Here is an 18,760-nt window from a genome sequence, read left to right as displayed (position 1 = left end):
CTGCAGTGAGCCGAGATCGCGCTACTGCACTCCAGCCTGGGTGACAGCGAGATTCCCTCTCAAAAAAACAAAAACAAACAAACAAACAAAGATGGAAGGAAGGAGGGAATTTAGCAATTCTCCAAATCTACTGACAGTGAAAATAGGAGATGACGAGGGATTCCAGTTAGAAATGCCCAGTTTCCTGGGTGTGTGTGTGGCGGGGGGAGGGTGGGGGGAACCATAACGTTAAATTTTATCCCCGACGTAGGCAGCGCCTGAGTGGTGGCTTTTCACCGGGTGTGGCTCGTCTGAGCTCTTGAACTGAAGCCAGCGGACACCACCCACCGGCGCCTGCTTTCCTGGGGCGTGGGCTCCTCCCCCTGTGCAGACCGCGAGGGGCGACAGTGCGGGCGGCCAGGAGCGCAGCCATCCGGGAGGCGGGTCATGGCCTCGGCGCCGCCCGGGGAGCGGCTGCTTGAGGAGGCGCGGTGCCCCGTGTGCCTAGATTTCCTGCAGGAGCCGGTCAGCGTGGACTGCGGCCACAGCTTCTGCCTCAGGTGCATCTCCGAGTTCTGCGAGAAGTCGGACAGCGCGCAGGGCGGCGTCTACGCCTGTCCGCAGTGCCGGGGCCCCTTCCGGCCCGCGGGCTTTCGCCCCAACCGGCAGCTGGCGGGCCTGGTGGAGAGCGTGCGGCGGCTGGGGTTGGGCGCGGGGCCCGGGGCGCGGCGATGCGCGCGGCACGGCGAGGACCTGAGCCGCTTCTGCGAGGAGGACCAGGCGGCGCTGTGCTGGGTGTGCGACGCCGGCCCCGAGCACAGGACGCACCGCACGGCGCCGCTGCAGGAGGCCGCCGGCCGCTACCAGGTGAGGCGCCCCCGGGCGTTGGCTGCGGGCGCTGCGGTGACCGGGAAGCGGGCGACAGTCCGGAGCGGAGCCGCCGAGGCCACCCGTCTCCTGAGCGGCTCCCACGGCCGCTCCCCTCCGCCCCGTGCCGTCCCCCCCGCCCACGCGGCTCACTCAGTGTGGGTCTCTTTGCCTTGGCTGGGGTAACCCCCTTTGCGACACACGCCCATTATTTTACACCGTCCGCCCCTCCCCCAAGCACTCTCCTGTCCTCGAACTCGCGCTGCGCTGGTTTTTCCCGATGTGGATAGTCTGGTCCCTCAGCTGGGCTCTGGTCGGGAGGGCTGTGTGGTAACGATTGTACGTCTATATCGTAAACTTGCCATAATAATTCTCATTTGTGCAATGCTTTGCTTTTGCACAGTGTTTATATTAAATGAGTGTTGTCACCAAAGCAACCCTCGGGTTTGGGCGTTGTTAAGAAGAGTGTCGATCTGGGCACGGGTTGCGACCCCTCCAAAGCTCAGGTGCACGTGCCTCCTGAAGTAGGAGCGGATGACTTTCCATCAGCAGGGATTTGGGGACTTAGGATTCGAACATCCCCAATGAAGAGGTGCTTCATTTGGGGTGTAGCCCGGGAAGCTTAAAAGAGAAAGAAGAAAAACAAAATAGAAGTATTTGGCCCCCAAAGTGGCATCTGTGAAATTGTGTGTAGATTTCTGCCTACTGGTACACTTCAAAAGTTCTTGGATGTTTTCTGAACACACTTGAATCCCAGCATGTAGAACAACTGCCAGCACAGAGGAGGTCTAAGTCGTCTTTACTGACATATTTAACCAAAGGACTATCAGTTGCGCTGTAGTGCATTGCAAATACTAGCTTTCTTAACATTTTTATTTATTTATTTTGTTTGTTTTAAATTAAGGTTTAGTATATTTTCCCCTTCCTTCTGGACCTATCAATATCTCTCTTGGTAGTTCTTCTGATTTTCGTTGTCATTTGTGAGATACAGGTACTAGGTAATTTCTAGCTAAACTTTTCTGGTATGTTCTTACCTTTAAAAAAAAAAATCCAGAAAGTACCAGACAGAGGATTGGTAGTGTAATATTTCTTTTTCATTTTTCCTTTTTTTTTTTTTTTTTTTTTTGAGACGGAGTGTAGCTCTGTAGCTCAGGCTGGAGTGCAGTGGCACAATCTCGGCTCATTGCAACCTCCGCCTCCTGGGTCCTGGTTCAAGCAATTCTCCTGCCTCAGCCTCCCGAGTAGCTGGGATTACAGGTACGCATCACCACACCCGGCTAATTTTTGTGTTTTTAGTAGAGATGGGGTTTCACCATGTTGGCCAGGCTGGTGTTGAACTCCTGACCTTGTGATCCACCCACCTTGGCCTCCCAAAGTGCTGGTGTTACAGGCAGCCCAGCCTTTAGTGTAATATTTCTAAAGATGTTCTCTGTATTTTCAGTAGTTCTTCAGTTAAATACCAAATAAATATTATCTAAACTCCTGAGCCTGTCAGTGAAAGCTTTCTAGGGCTCTAAGTTATGTTTCCATAGCTCTCTTGTCTTAACTAGCCAGGAAACCCAGCAAATTTAGCTGAATCACTGTTTTCCTAACTGTGCCACATCTCCTTGCTTTTGCTGACAGTTTCTTTGGCCTGAGGGAGCTTTTCTCTATCTACAAGTGTCAAAGTGCTTCGTTCTTTGTAAACACCAAAACACATGCCACTTTCCCCACTGGGTCAAATGGTATCATGAATTCTACTGTTATTTTGTGTATAACAATTATAATATTCTCCTTTTAAAAACAATTGGTGTGTATGTAGGATTTATTGAGTAACTTTGGGAATAGAATTTTTTAATTAAAATCCTGTTTATGTATGTATCTTTGTGGGTGTTTTCTGTAAATAAAATACACATATTTACCTCTAGCAAGGGCCCTATCATTGAAGGAAGATTTAGTTCTCATTGTATTTCTACTCATTGTAAGGTTTACAACATATTGTATTTTTTCATGTAAAATATGATAACCTACCAAGTTCCTTCTGACCTAATACTACTACTAATACTACAATAATAAACCTATGCTTTATCATGAAGTAACCAATAACTTCAAGAAGTTGAAATATAGAGAGATATAATAGCATCACTTTTCATCCAAACACCAGTAGATGATATTTCATCTAATATCATTCTCATTTACATCAGCCCAGTTTTAATATGTTCATTACCAGCACATGTTTTTTTCAAAATTAATGTTGTTTTGTAAAATATATTTATTTATTGGACATTATCATTGTATTTCTTGTCATTAAACATTCTGTAACATCTTATTTTAATTCTGTCCAGTTAACATAATTTTTTTCTCCCCTATCTTTAATGTTTTAGTTAAGTTATGCTATCGTATATAACAATGCAGTGAGCATACTTTTAGGTAAATATTTGATTGTATCTGGTATTAAAGTACATTTAAGGAGCTAGGCATGGTGGCTCACGCCTGTAATCCCAGCACTTTGGAAGGCCAAGATGGGAGACTCTCTGGAGGCCAGCAGTTTGACACCAGCCTGGGCAATATAGTAAGACCCCATCTCTACAGAAAACAAAATTAGCTGAATGTAATGATGTGTGCCTGGAGTCCTAGCTGCTTGGGAGGCTGAGGTGGGAGGATCGTTTGAGCCCAGGAATTTGAGGCTGCAGTGAGCCATGATCGCATCACTGCACAGCAACCTGAGTGACAGAGCGAGACCCTGACACTAAAACTTAAGTATATTTATGTTTAGTTTTTAATGACATTGAACATTTTTATGTGCTTTCTAGGGACTGTTTAAGTTGATCTTTGTATTTCCTCACACATCTGTGTGACGTTAAGTACAGATTGAAGGCATCTGTAACAGCTTTGAAATATCTTCCTAAACAGGTAAAGCTCAAGATGGCTCTGGAACTTGTGAGGAAAGAGTTGGAGGACGCCTTGACTCAGGAGGCCAACGTGGGAAAAAAGACTGTCATTTGGAAGGTAAGACCATGTTGGGGCTTTAGGAGGCTTGCCTGTTTGAAGGATCCAGATTTGGGTCAGTAATTCTTCCACCATCTTCCATTCTCCAGCACTTTTGTTCCATCTCCATATATGCCCAAGAGCACCTCAGAGCCATCCTGGGTCATCCCCGTCCCCTCAAATGATATGGTTCATTTTTATTCTTTTTGTCTCTATTGCCATCACCCAATCCAAATTATAATTAAATAGCTTTGCTAGCTTGATCTTCCTGCAAAACCCACTGCTGTATCCCTGTCACCTAGAATAGCATCTTATACTGTCACTACTAGTTTGAAAATATGTATTAGGTGAATGAAATAATGAATATTTCACAACTTTGTAACAGAAGAAGTGTAGCCCAAGGTGATCATCTTATATACAGGGAAATAATCTGAATGTTCAGCCTTTTTTTATCATCTATACATACACATATTCCATTTTTTATACCTCACTAGCTCTTTTTATTCCATGTTTCATTCATGCACATGTGCGTGCACACGTGTACACACACACAGAGTGATTCATACACACACAGTGATTCACATACACACACACACAGTGATTCTCAACCTGAGGCGATACCTGCCCCCCAAGATAACATTTTGCAATTTCTGGAGATGATATTTTTGGATGTCACAACTGAGGAAGGGTGGGTGCAGTGCACCTGTCATCTAGTAGAGGCAGGAATGCAGCTGAACACCCTGTAGTCCACAGGACAGTTCCCATATTTTATGAGGAAAAAATGATCTGTTCAAGATGTCAGTAGCGTCAAGATTGAGAAACTATATATAGAAACTGTGTGTATAGTTCTATATATTCATTTAATGTATTTATAATATGATATATAATAGGTTATACTTTACAGAATATTCCTATTCTTCTTTTCCAAATAACCCTTCTTTTCTGATCACTCTATGTATTTAAAATTATTTCCTTCTTGTTTTCTTTGAAAATTTAGTCTTATACTCTGTCTTTACACAGATATTACATAAAGACTTTTTAAACTACATTTTTCTATATTTACTATATTACTAGATTACAATATATATACATATGGATAAGAAAAGATAACACTTATCCCAGAAGAAAGATGTACATTAAGGCCAGGCGTGGTAGCTCACACCTGTAATCCCAGCACTTTGGGAGGCCGAAGCAGGTGGATCACCTGAGGTTGGGAGTTCGAGACCAGCCTGACAAACATGGAGAAACCCCGTCTCTACTGAAAATACAAAAAAAATTTAGCCGGGCGTGGTGGCACATGTCTATAATTCCAGCTACTCGGGAGGCTGAGGCAGGAGAATCGCTTGAACCCAGGAGGCAGAGGTTGTAGTGAGCCAAGATCGTGCCATTGCACTCCAGCCTGGGCAACAAGAGTGAAACTCTGTCTCAGACAAAAAAAAAAAAAAAAGAAAAGAAAAATGTACATTATACGTAAATGATGTAGATAGTGATAGGAAAGGATAAAAGTTATCAATATTAAATAATATTGATGTTAATAACATTAGTACCTAACGTTACTCAGATGTGTGAAGAAATATTTAAACTTATTAATGTTGATACTGACAAACTTGTTTATCAATATTATTAACAAATATTTTTAAACTAGTAGTGACAGTATAAGATGCAATTCTAGGTGATAGGGATATAGCAGTGGGTTCTGCAGTGAGATCAAGCTAGTAAAGCATAGTTTGGATTGGGTAGTGGCAATGGAGATAAAAAGAACAAGAACAAAGCTTTACAATCTTAAATAATGTTCGTTACTTGCCTATAATGTACATAGTGGTAGGATGTACATTATTTAATATTGTAATATTGATTGATAATTTTTGTTCTTTTCAGGCTGAAATACAAGTCAATTGTTTTCAATCCTGGCCTGACCATAGATCTGTAGAATCAGAATCCCCATATCGGAGAGCTGAGTTCCTGCATGTTTTAAGCCCTCTACAGATTATTCTTAAGTAGGGATGATACTGAGATCCCTGTTCTAAGCCAAGTAAACTTGCATGATCATTACCATCGAGAATGTATCCATGTGAGCCAAATGCAGCAAACACATTTTTGGTCAAAACTTATTCTAAATACTACAAAACAACCTTTCCTTTTTCTCTACTGCAGATATAGTTGTGCTCAAGAGGGTGGTGTGAAAGGAAGATGAATTGCAGGCAAATCGCTTCCCACCACACCCCCCCTCATGCCCCAGGTATGACTCTACTCTTTTCTAGTGGCTGGGTTATTTGCCCCACCCCACGACAGCACAGCCTCTGATATGAAGAGAGCTTCTCATATTTACATGAGTTACACTTTCAGGAATCAGCATATGGAATTCAGACTTGGCTGATTTCAGAAAGAAGATGAAGTTTTCTGAATCTGGTGATTTAGAAAATGGTAGAAGGAGGTAGAGATGGAAAATGGAAGGAAGGAGTTAAGTCTTAGGGGATATTTAGTTTAAAAAGATGATAGCTTATGCCTTTTAGTCAAAGCAAGAAGTTATCATGTTTAAAAACAGGCAAACAGGCTGGGCACAGTGGCTCATGCCTGTAATCCCAGCACTTTGGGAGGCCGAGGCGGGCCAATCATGAGGTCAGGAGTTTGAGACCAGCCTGACCAATATGGTGAAACCCTGTCTCTACTAAAAATACAAAAATTAGCTGGGCATGGTGCTGTGTGCCTGTAATCCCAGTTACTCAGGAGGCTGAGACAGGAGAATCACTTGAACCCAGGAGGAGGAGGTTGTAGTGAGCCGAGATCGCACCACTGCACTCCAGCCTGGGTGACAGAGCGAGACTCTGTCTCAAAAAAAAGATTAAAAAAAAAACCAGGCAAATGACTTCACCTACAAGGCTGTATAACATGTAACAAAACTGCATTTGTACCCCATGAATATATACAAAAAATAAAATTTCGATAAAACAGGACAGAGAATGGGAGGTATAGATACTTTGAGGGAATACTTTGCCTCTCATACTCAGCTTAAAGTTAGTTTTTCGATATACTTACCTTGAGAGAAGAAAATCTAGAAACTAAGCCTGGGACAAAGTATGTTCCTTAGGACTATTCAGAAACTGAAGATGTGAGATTCAGGTAGAAACTGGGATTAATTCCCTGATGTGAACTCTGAAATCAGTGGCCTGAGCATCACTTAGTTCTTTCTTGGCTTTGTAGAGAATGTTAGGCTTATCGTTGTGTTCACTATTACCATATTATGAAACAGCATTCATATTTTCTCATCCCTCAGCCTTTTCTTATTCAAACAATTCTAGATTTCTAACATTTCTTCATAATTCAGTTGTTTCTAGTGGTTCTAGTGACTAATCTACTAGTAAATAGTAACTTCTGTTGTGTGACTGCTCTTTGCTAATCACTGTTCTTGTAGTTTAATAGATATTTAACTGTAATCCACATACTCTTCTTTTTCCCCACATTTTTTAAGAGATGGAGTCTTGCTCTGTTACCCAGGCTGAGGTGCAGTGGTGCAATCACATCTTACTGCAGCCTCGAGCTCTTAGACTCAAGTGATCCTCCCACCTCAGCTTTGTAGGTAGCTGGGACTACAGGGCTCACCACCATGCCCGGTCAGTTCATTTTAATTTTTTTAGAGATGGGGTTGCATTTTGCTTTGTTACCCAGGCTGGTCTTGAACTCCTGACCTCAAGCAATCCTCTTGCCTCAACCTCCCCAAAACCTCACATTTTGTATATGGTACTGAAACTTCAATATAAAAGTGCCTTGCCCCCAAGCCTGTGGCAAAATGGGAATTCCAGCCCAACAGTATTTTTTAAACTTAGTTTGAAAACTCTCCTGGGCTACTTCTTATATGAATGGACTCCAGTCTGTGCATGTTGTTAGAACGCAGCCAGTCAGTCCACAGAGTTACGGAGCCCAGGGAACTCTGGACGTTGCCTTCTCCAGCACTGTCCAGTACATGGCTTCAGGAGGTCAAGCGCTGATGATGTGATCCACTGTGTCACCTCAGGAGAAAGTGGAAATGCAGCGGCAGCGCTTCAGATTGGAGTTTGAGAAGCATCGTGGTTTTCTGGCCCAGGAGGAGCAACGGCAGCTGAGGCGGCTGGAGGCCGAGGAGCGAACGACGCTGCAGAGACTGCGGGAGAGCAAGAGCCGGCTGGTCCAGCAGAGCAAGGCCCTGAAGGAGCTGGCAGATGAGCTGCAGGAGAGGTGCCAGCGCCCGGCCCTGGGTCTGCTGGAGGTGAGGCCGGGTGCCAGAAAAGCAGGCAGATGTGAGACTGAGGTGACAGAGACTAGTACAGTGGCTTTCAGAGACACTTTGGCGTTTATGCTGTTTAGGAAAAGGGCACCCTCGAATTTACTCAGAAGGCAGCTTAAACACCCTAGAATTTACTCAGAAGCTATTCCTGGCATCAGAATTATGCGATTCTAGAGAATCACATAGTTTGAGTCTGGCATGGTGGCACATGCCTGTAGTCCCAGTTATTAGGGAGGCTGAGACAGGAGGATTGCTTGGGCCAAGGAAATCGAGACCTGCCTGGGCAACATAGCAAGACCCTGTCTCAAAAAACAAACAAACAAACAAACAGCATATAGTTCATTTTAAGGACTAAAGAATTCTTAAAATTAATGATTTCTGAAAATTTAAACAGCTAGGAAAAGGACAAGCGACACTCTGCTGGCTGAGAATTCCTAAAACCTCAGAGTCAGTTTGTCCATGATAGCATTGCTGTTTTTTAGGGATGGCTAACCCAGAAAGCCTGCATAACACATTTCAGTGTCACTGGCCAGAAGGATGAATGATGATTTAAATTGTCCAGCTTGAAATTGTTATATTGGATTGTAAAGCAAACACTGATTTCCTGGCCCACATTGCATGCCTGTTCCAGGCATGGTGAGGAGGGATTACGTGGACTCCTGTGCAGCTTCCTCCCAGTCTATTTGGGATTAGAGAGCAGAAAGACGAATAACAGTGAAAGGAAATCTTTGTTTTTAATCCTCTGTGAAGACATCATATCCCAAGTGAACAGGGAAAGCCAAAGGTGTTGATGGGTCCATGTTTTCTTGATAGAACCAATGGCAACAGAAATTTATCAGGGCCGACTTCTATCTCCTCCCCAATGACTCACTCAGGGGATTCTAAACTAAGTGATTCACATTCTCATTTAACAGCTGACCCACAGATTCCACCTTTTCTGACTCAGTTCTAGACACTGAAAGTACCATGAATATAAGTAATCACATTAACTGTCTGTATACTTTTTGCAAGTACAGTGACTAAACGTACTGATTATGAGGCAGGGGACCATTAAATGAATTTATAAAACCATTTAATTTGTCTCATTTTATCTTATATATATTAAATTTATATTTTATTATTATTACTATGCTCATTTCCTTGTTAGCAAACTAAGAGTCAGAAAGGAATTAATTTTCCAAATAGCAGACAGCAAAACACAAGAAATTTGACAGTTTCTTTTCTTTTTTTTTTTTTTTGAGACGGAGTCTCGCTCTGTTGCCTAGGCTGAGTGCAGTGTGCAGTGGTGTGATCTTGGCTCACTGCAACCTCTGCCTCCTTGGCTCAAGTGATTCTCCTGCCTCAGCCTCCTGAGTAGCTGGGATTACAGGCATGTGCCACCGCACTTGGCTAATTTTTTTTTTTTTCATTTTTACTAGAGATGGGGTTTCGCCATGTTGGCCAGGCTGGTCTTGAACTCCTAACCTTAGGCGATCCACCCACTTTGGCCTCCCAAAGTGTTGGGATTAAAGGCATGAGCCCCTGTGCCCGGCTTGACAATTTCAACAGTAGTATTTATTGCTCTGCCTGCCTTGGCCTCCCAAAGCGCTGGGATTGTAGGCATGAGCCACCCCACCTGGCATGGGAGGACATATTCTTAAATGAGGTATCTTATCTATCTATTTTTTTATAAGGGCAGGATCTCACTCTGTCACTCAGGCTGGAGTGCAGTGGCTCAGTCATAGCTCACTGCAGCCTCAGTCTCCCGAGTAGCTGGGACTAAAGGTGTGCACCACCATGCCCAGCTAATTTAAAAAAAGTTTTTAGTAGAGATGAGGCTTGGTTGTGTTGCGCAGGCTGTATATTTTTATACTTTCCTTTCCCTTTCTTCCCTGGTACTAATAAGCTACGTTTTACCCCTGAAGGCCAAGACCAAGGCCTGACATTCCCATACACGGTAAAACAAATTATTCCCCTGCTTTTACGCCATTAAAACTTATCTGACTGGTGACTGTTTTTAAGGGGAGAGGGGAAATGTATCCCAAATACAATTATTAATATAATAAATGTATCACAGATATATTTATTTAATAATCTACTTTGAGAAAATAATGTTACTAGTTATTAAAGGCTTCCTTTATTAATCTACTTAGATAACCTACTCATAGTAATAGCTCTGGTATGTTGGTTCAGAGAATTAGGAATTTATAATTCCTATAAAGACATTTAGGGAAACATTTTGTGTCTTTATTTGAGGAACCTATGCATGCCCCTCAAATAAATTCTATGAGTACTTAGGATCTATTTTATCCTGTTCCATCTGAATTACATGCAGAATGTTACTTTGTTACAATATCTAAGTGGCAGAATTATTAATTCAGAAGATAATTAAATTGATAGGTGTTGCGGGAATTAACCTAAACTTTATATAGCTTTAAAGAAAAGAGATTTGGCTGGGTGTGGTGACTCACGCCTGTAATCCCATCACTTTGGGAGGCCCAGGCGGGTGGATCACCTGAGGTCAGGAGTTCGAGACCAGCCTGGCCAACGTGGTGAAACCCCGTCTCTACTAAAAAAATGAAAAAAATTAGCCAGGCATGGTGGCGGGAGCCTGTAATCCCAGCTACTTGGGAGGCTGAGGCAGGGAGGTGGAGGTTGCAGTGAACCGAGATCGTACCACTGCAGTCCAGCAGCCTGGGCAACAAGAGCGAAACTCCATCTCAGAAAAAAAAAAAAAAGAGATTTATTGTCTCCTATACTTTTATCTTAATAATGTTTTGCAGTAATTTCTAAGGAAATTTTCTTGGTGTCCTCAGTCTGACTGTGAAAAGCAGTTCAGAGTCCAACTCACACTGTGTTTTTCTTTCCTTTTCAGGGTGTGAGAGGAGTCCTGAGCAGGTATGTGTGCTTTCTGAATTGGTGAAGGGATTGGGAGAGGCAGAGGAGCTGGTGGAGAACCCTGCTGACTTCTGTGGTTTCTGTGCTTTTCCCAGAAGTAAGGCTGTCGCAAGGCTGGAAGCAGAGAACATCCCCATGGAACTGAAGACAGCATGCTGCATCCCTGGGAGGAGGGAGCTGCTGAGGAAGTTCCAAGGTAGTTTGCATCTTAGAGACCGGGAATTAGGCTGCCTGGGGTTTGAGGAAGTTCCAAGGTAGTTGCATCTTAGAGACTGGGAATTAGGCTGCCTGGGGTTTGCCTTGTATTGTGGTTTGTCACTATGCCAGTCAGCTGCAGTGACCAACAGAACCTAAAGTCTTAGTGGCCCAGATCAGCAGAAATTTATTTTGAGTGTGCTGTTGGTTTGTTCCTGGGTGTGGAGACTTCTGTGCCACATCTTCTCACTCTGGTACCCATGCTGACAGAGCTCTACCTCCTTCTTGGTGCTGGGAGCCATAGAAAAGGGCAGGTTATTGAAGAGATGGGGGAAGAAGTTCTTTTCCAGAGTCAATACAACACATCACTTCTGGTCACCAAAATGTGTGGGGATTTCTCCCCGCAAACAGCCAATCAGTTCTCCAGCAGATACTTCAGCCAGATGTCCTTCCATGCAATTTGATTTTGACACTATCTACCTGGAGATAGCACCAGGTTCCCCGGGTTGAGGGCTTCCTCCCACAAGACTGACCCCACTTCAGATGCTGGTCGCAAGCACAGGTTGTGGCTTGTGATTCTGACCAACTGACTGTAAATTGGGGTTCCCACAACCCTCTTCTTGAGTTCACTGAATTTCCTGGAACAGCTCACAAAACTCAGGGACACATATTTGCTCATTTATTATAAGGGCGTTACAGAGGCTAGAGATGAACAGATGGAAGAGATTCCTAGGGCGAGGTTTGTGAGAAGGGGTACGGAGCTTCCACGCCCTCTCTAGGCATGCTACCTTTGGAACCTCCATGTGTTCAGCGATCTGGAAGTCCTCAGGACTCAGTTCTTTTTTGTGTGTGTGTGATGAAGTCTTATTCTGTCGCCCAGGCTGGAGTGCAGTGGTGCCATCTCAGCTCACTGCAACCTCCGCCTCCCATGTTCAAGCGATTCTCCTGCCTCAGCCTCCTGAGTAGCTGGGATTACAGGTGCATGCCACCATGCCTGGCTACTTTTTATATTTTTAGTAGGGACGGGGTCTCACCATGTTAGCCAGGCTGGTCTCGAACTCCTAACCTCAAATGATCTGCCTGCCTCAGCCTCCCAAAGTGCTGAGATTACAGGCGTGAGCCTCTGTGCCTGGCCAATGAACGCAGTTATTTTGGGTTTTTATGGAAGCACTATGTAGACATGATTGATTAAATCATAGGCCATTGGTTTATCAACCCACCCTTCAGCCCCTCTCTCTTCAGAGGTGGGTGGGGGTGTGGTGTGAAGGACTGAAAGTGTCAAGCCTCTAATCACGTGGTTGGTTCCCCTGGCAACCCACAACCAGTGGGGGGCTTTCTGGGGGATCGCCAACCACAAGTCATCTTATTAGCTTACAAAAGACACTCGTCTTTCTGGAAATTTCAAGGATTTTAAGAACTATATGTCAGTAAACAGGATGTAGACCAAATACACACTTCACAGTATCATAGGCATGGTGACTGTAGACCAAATATATACTTCCCAGTATCATAGGTATGGTGACTCCTGCACTGTAGACCAAATACATACTTCATAGTATCATAGGCATGGTGACGCATGCACTCCTCTTAAAGGCATCCATGCTGAATTGGAGCATCTGGCCTTCCTGAGAGTTCATGGCTAAGCCAAACTATCAAGGAGACAGTGTAGGGGACAAGGGAAAACTTTCCTCTTTCCCTATGAATGTTTGCTGAAAATCAACTGACCAAAGACTAATAGGAACAAAGGCATAGAAAAAGTTTAACATTCATAGCACAGCGGAATTGCAGGAGAATAATTACCCAATAACTCAGTGGGATACAGATGCTTATATACCTTTCTTTATTGGAGGAAAAGGAGATGGGGAGGTGTGGATGATTTTAGGGAGATAGTAAATGATTTGTTGGAGGATTCATTGGGCTTGGAGTACATAAAGTGGCTTGGGACAAAGTGTTGAAAAGTAGACAGTGGTTTGTGACTAAAGTCTATCCAGGTGTGTTGACAGACTTGTCTGTCTTCCTGCAATATGAGCTAAATTAATTAAAACACAGGGACTTTAGGCAGATAAATGAGTGTTAGAATAAAGCTTCTTACAGTGTGTGCTGGTCTCCAAGGGCCTTTAATTTAAAATAATGGGCATACCAGGGTGCCATATTTTAGGGTAAAATTCCCTGGTCTCCTTCAGTGGGAGAGTGCACCACGCCCAGAAGAAAGAGGATTGGTATATTCATGAGCGGTATCGGAGTCACGGCCACCCATAGAGCCCGCACCACCACACCCAGAAGAACGAGGATAGTATATTCATGAGCAGTATCAGAGTCATGGCCACCCATAGAGCCTGCACCACCACGCCCAGAAGAACGAGGATTGGTATATTCATGAGCAGTATCAGAGTCACGGCCACCCATAGAGCCTGCACCACCACGCCCAGAAGAACGAGGATTGGTATATTCATGAGCAGTATCAGAGTCACGGCCACCCATAGAGCCTGCACCACCACGCCCAGAAGAACGAGGATTGGTATATTCATGAGCAGTATCAGAGTCACGGCCACCCATAGAGCCTGCACCACCACGCCCAGAAGAACGAGGATTGGTATATTCATGAGCAGTATCAGAGTCACGGCCACCCATAGAGGCCTGCATCACCACGCCCAGAAGAACGAGGATTGGTATATTCATGAGCAGTATCAGAGTCACGGCTACCCATAGAGCCTGCATCACCACGCCCAGAAGAACGAGGATTGGTATATTCATGAGCAGTATCAGAGTCACAGCCACCCACAGAGTCTACATTTGGTTAGAACTATGGGCTCAAAATTGTAGTTCATCTCTTATTAGCTGATATGAGTAACATTAGTTCCAGTAAATTTACATTTCCTTGTTTATAAAATGCTAAAAATAAATTGCTTGGAGGACAAAATGAAACATTTGAAAGCACCCCACCTCCTAAAAGTAATCAATATGAAAGCACTGCAAAGTTATCAATTAACAAGAAGTTTGGTTTAATTTATTGGCTGATAATTTGATGAGTTGCTTGAATTAGTGAGTCAATAAAGCCAAAAATATTGTCAGTTATTTTCATGTAGGAATAAGCAGTGTCACAAAACATGATTCTGTTCAATCTGATCGTATTATTCTTTAAAACAGTATAGATTCAGTATTGTTTAAAATTTCATTTTAAAATCTAATTTATCCCAAGTAATGAAAACTGACTATGTCTAAATAGTGACTTCACTACTATACAGGGAAAGAGTGTAAAGCCCCTTAATGAGAAAACCCATCTCTGCAGCATAGTACCCACGTTCTCCTGGGCAGATGAATGTATACTAAATGCCTGACTTGATTAAAATCATCATGGCACCCTCAGACTCAGTAACCTCATATCCATATTTGTTTTTATTGAATGAAATAATTCAAAATGTGTTATTAATTTTATCTCATCCGTTCTTTTAAACATTGGAATGTATCATTCAACAACAACAAAATACGCTACAATCCATAGCTTTCTGTTGCAGATATGTACTTCACCAAAATACACAGGCTGTTAAGTGGCTGATACAGAATATTGAAGAAAATCAAGAAGAGTATGAAAAGGATAATGAGAAGTTCTAGTTTCGAATAAGGTGACCAGGAAAGACCTCGCCCTGCAGAGGATAACCCAGCAAATATATGATCTGGAAGAAAGCATTCAGGCAGCAGAAATGAGTGCCAAGGCCTGACATGGAGGATGGCAGGTGTGTTCCAGGAGCTGTGAGGATGTCAATGTGAGGACTCTGTGGCAGAGTAAATGACAGGAGGGTCGGAGAGACCAAGGAAGGGCTAGATAGACAGGCCACTCTGAGCATGTTACTTTATCCCTGAGTGAAATAGGACATCACTGAAAGTTGTACCTAGAAAAATAGTTTGATTGGACTAATGTTTTATGAGGATCACTGTATATGCTTTCTTGTAAGTAAATTACAGAGAGGAGAAGATTGGCATGGGAAAAGCAGTTAAGGGTCTTTGCAGTAATTTGATGAGAGATGATTATGTGTTGGAATAGATGTTATTACGCAAGGTGCCACAAGATGGACAGATTTTTGTTATATACTGAAGGCAGAGCTGTTAAGATTTGTTGTTGGATTATATACAATGTGCTATAAAAAGGAAGAGCCATGAATGATTCCAAGGTTTTGGATCTTGCGAACTGGCAAAATGTGATTGCCACTTATATTGATGAGGAAAGCGACAGTTGAAGCAGAAGAAGGGCATTGGGTTTTGGATACATAGATGTTGTGATGAGTGCTGAATATCCAAATGTTGCTATCGAATGGGCAGATGAATGTACAATAGGGAGTTTCAGGGTAAAGGTCAAAGCTAAGCACATGCATTTGGGAATCAGTCAGCATATGAATGGAATTTTATCAAAGCAATGAGCCAGCCAGCACCCGGGTAGATAGGGAGTGAGGTGAGAGAGAGAGAAGAAGTCCAAGTCTTGGGACCATAGGTTTCTCCAGTGGTGGTGGTGGAGGAGAAGAGAACAGCAAAGACGATCAAGGAGGAGTGAGCAGTGAGGGAAGGGAAACATGGAAGAGTGTTATCTTTGGAAAAGGGAGATTTTCTAGCACAAGCAGATTCTCAGTGTTGAGAGATACAGAAAAATCATTGAAGACGAACTCTGTGCTGGGCGCGGTGGCTCATGCCTGTAATCCCTGCACTTTGGGAGGCCGAGGCGGGCCGATCACCTGAGGTGAGGAGTTCGAGACCAGCCTGACCAACCTGGAGAAACCTTGTCTCTACTAAAAATACAAAATTAGCCAGGCGTGGTGGTGCATGCCTCTAATCCCAGCTACTCGGGAGGCTGAGGCAGGAGAATCACCTGAACCCGGAAGACAGAGGTTGCAGTGAGCCAAGATCATGCCATTGAACTCCAACCTGAGCAACAAGAGCAAAACTCCATCTGAAAAAAAAAGACAAACTCTGACAAATAACCATTCATCAACACAGAGGTCCCTGGGAAGATGGACATGAGCAGTTTGGTTGGGGTATGGTTATATCATGATGAAGAATTGAGTTTAGGAGAGAAAGGGTAGGGAGAGGAATGGGATATAGACCATATCAAAAGCCATTTCACAGATCTCTTTTGTTAGAAATGAAGCAGACAAATGTGCCGGAAGAGGAATGGCATGGGGATGTACGACATATGTTAAATACACAATCCATGGAGACCTACCTTTCAATCTCTGTTATTATTTACCTCTAGAGTTTGGGAAGACTACATAAACTCTTTTACTCTGAATCTACTCTTGTATAATGTAGGGATGACAATGGTGACCCTCAGGGTGGTTACATAAGTTAATAAAAATAATGCAATGTGCAGTTATGTGACCACTCAGGTTGGGTATCAATAAAAGTTCACTAGGCCGGGCGTGGCAGCTCACGCCTGTAATCCCAACATTTTGGGAGGCTGAGGCGGATGGATCACTTGAACCCAGGAGTTCGAGACCAGCCTGGGCAACATGGAAAAACCCCTTCTCTACAAAAAATACAGACAACTAGCTGGGCATGGTGGTGCACGCCTTCCCAGCTACTCAGAAGGCTGAGGTCAGGGGATGGCTTGAGTCTGAGGTGGAGGCTGCAGTGAGCTGTGATTGCACCACCGCACTCCAGACTGGGCAACAGAGCAAGGCTCTGTCTCAGTTAAAAAAAAAAAGGGATGGGCGCGGTGGCTCACACCTGTAATCCCAGCACTTCGGGAGGCCGAGGCAGGCGGATCACGAGGTCAGGAGATTGAGACCATCCTGGCTAACATGGTGAAACCCTGTGTCCACTGAAAAATAAAAAAAAAAATTAGCCGGGTGTGGTGGCGGGAGCCTGTAGTCCCAGCTACTTCAGAGGCTGAGGCACGAGAATGGTGTGAACCCAGGAGGCAGAGCTTGCAGCGAGCCGAGATTGCACCACTGCACTCCAGCCTGGGCAACAGAGCGAGACTCCGTTTCAAAAAAAATAAAAAAGTTCACTAGAAGTGTTTAAAGGCAAATAAGTATAGTGGTAGTGGCAGTAGTAGTAGCAGTAGCAGTAGCAGTAGAAGCAGTATTTGTTCTGATATTAAAAATCAAACTATATTAACATGTTAGTCTGATTTTGCATTGCTATAAAGAAATACCTGAGGCTGGGTAATTTATTAATATAAGGAAATGTGGTTTATTTTGGCTCATGGTTCTGTAGACTGTACAGGAAGCATGGTGCTGGCACCTGCTTCTGGTGAGGCCTCAGGAAACCTACAGTCATGGTGGAAAGCAAAGGGGGAGCCAGCGTATCACATGGCAAGAGGGAAGCAGTGCCAGGTTCCTCTTAAACAACCAGCTCTTGCATGAACGGATAAAGAACTCACTTATCACCAGCGGGATGGCACTAAGTCATTCATGGGGGATCTGCACCCATGATCCAGCACCCCCCACTAGGCCCCACCTTCAACTTTGGGAATCACATTTCAACATGAGACTGGGAGGGGATACACATCCAAACCATATTGTTAATTAATTTACTACTTATAAGCAATGCTAATAAGGAAATGCGCTGAATATTTTACATCCCCCCTTCACTGAGCTTTCATATCTAGATGTATTTATTTATTATGTATGTGGGTCAAATGTTTCATCAATCTCACTGGGACTTCAGAGTATCAATATTTTATATTGTTATATAATGCATAACTACAAGCTTATCTGCTTAAAGCCATACCATTTAGTAGCTCACGGTTCTGAAGATCAGACATCCAGGTGGTATCAGCTGGCTCCTCTGCTGAGGTTTTCTCAAGGCCCAAATATGGGTGTTGGCCACGCCGGGCTTCTCTGTAGGTCTGGGGAAGAACCTTACTCCAAGCTTATTCAGGTTGTTGGCATAATACAATTCGATGCAAATGTGGTACTGAGATTCCTGTTTTCTTGCTGGCTGTTGGTTGGGGGCCATTCTCAGCTCTGGAGATCACTCTCAGCTCTGGAGATCACTCTCAGCTCTGGAGATCACTCTCAGCTCTGGAGATCACTCATTTTTCTCCTCATGTGACCTTTCCATCTTCAAAGCCAGCAAAGAGATACCAAATCCACATCTTATTGACCTTTCCTGCTGCCACCAACCCAATAGCCAGGGAAAACTTTCTGATTTTACAGGACTTGTGGGATTAGATTAGACTCACCTTGATAATCTCTCTCTTGTCATATAGTGTAACATACTCATGAGGATAACACCAGAGTGTGAAGGTCATGGGGTCCATCTTAGAATTCCGCCTACCACAGTAATATAACTTTGGAAGTAGTGGGTTTAATGTTAATAAAATTCTCCTATAGATTTTTAAGAAAAAAAAATTCCTCAGGGGTTTATAAATTTTATGTTAAATGCAGAAGATCCTCCTAAGTGCACCCAGATGCTTTGGATGTAAGCCAGACATCGTGGTGTGCACCTGTAGTCCCAGCTGCTGGGGAGGCAGACACAGGAGGATTGCTTGAGTCCAGGAGTTTGAGGCTGTAGTGTACCATGGCTATGCCCATGAATAGCTCTGCACTCCAGCCTGGGCAACATAGCAAGACCCCGTCTCTCTGTCTCTCTCTCTCTCTCACACACACACACACACAC

General features: G+C 43.8%; 1 protein-coding gene across 1 annotated transcript in view; it reads left to right on the top strand.

The window, feature by feature from the left end:
• The first annotated feature begins 291 nt into the window (after positions 1-291).
• The window catches only part of LOC129033159 (olfactory receptor 2T8), a 51,602-nt gene continuing 33,133 nt past the window's right edge, over positions 292-18,760 (top strand). Inside the window, 5 exon segments of the mRNA XM_063670587.1 lie at positions 292-846; positions 3,739-3,834; positions 7,826-8,056; positions 10,929-10,951; positions 11,047-11,147. Coding sequence (XP_063526657.1) covers positions 427-846; positions 3,739-3,834; positions 7,826-8,056; positions 10,929-10,951; positions 11,047-11,147 — 871 coding nt within the window. The 5' untranslated portion in view covers positions 292-426.

Source organism: Pongo pygmaeus, chromosome 1, assembly GCF_028885625.2.
Source record: "Pongo pygmaeus isolate AG05252 chromosome 1, NHGRI_mPonPyg2-v2.0_pri, whole genome shotgun sequence".
Classification (NCBI taxonomy): domain Eukaryota; kingdom Metazoa; phylum Chordata; class Mammalia; order Primates; family Hominidae; genus Pongo; species Pongo pygmaeus.
Note: the sequence above shows the minus strand (reverse complement) of the source record. Positions and strands in the feature narration are given on the sequence as shown.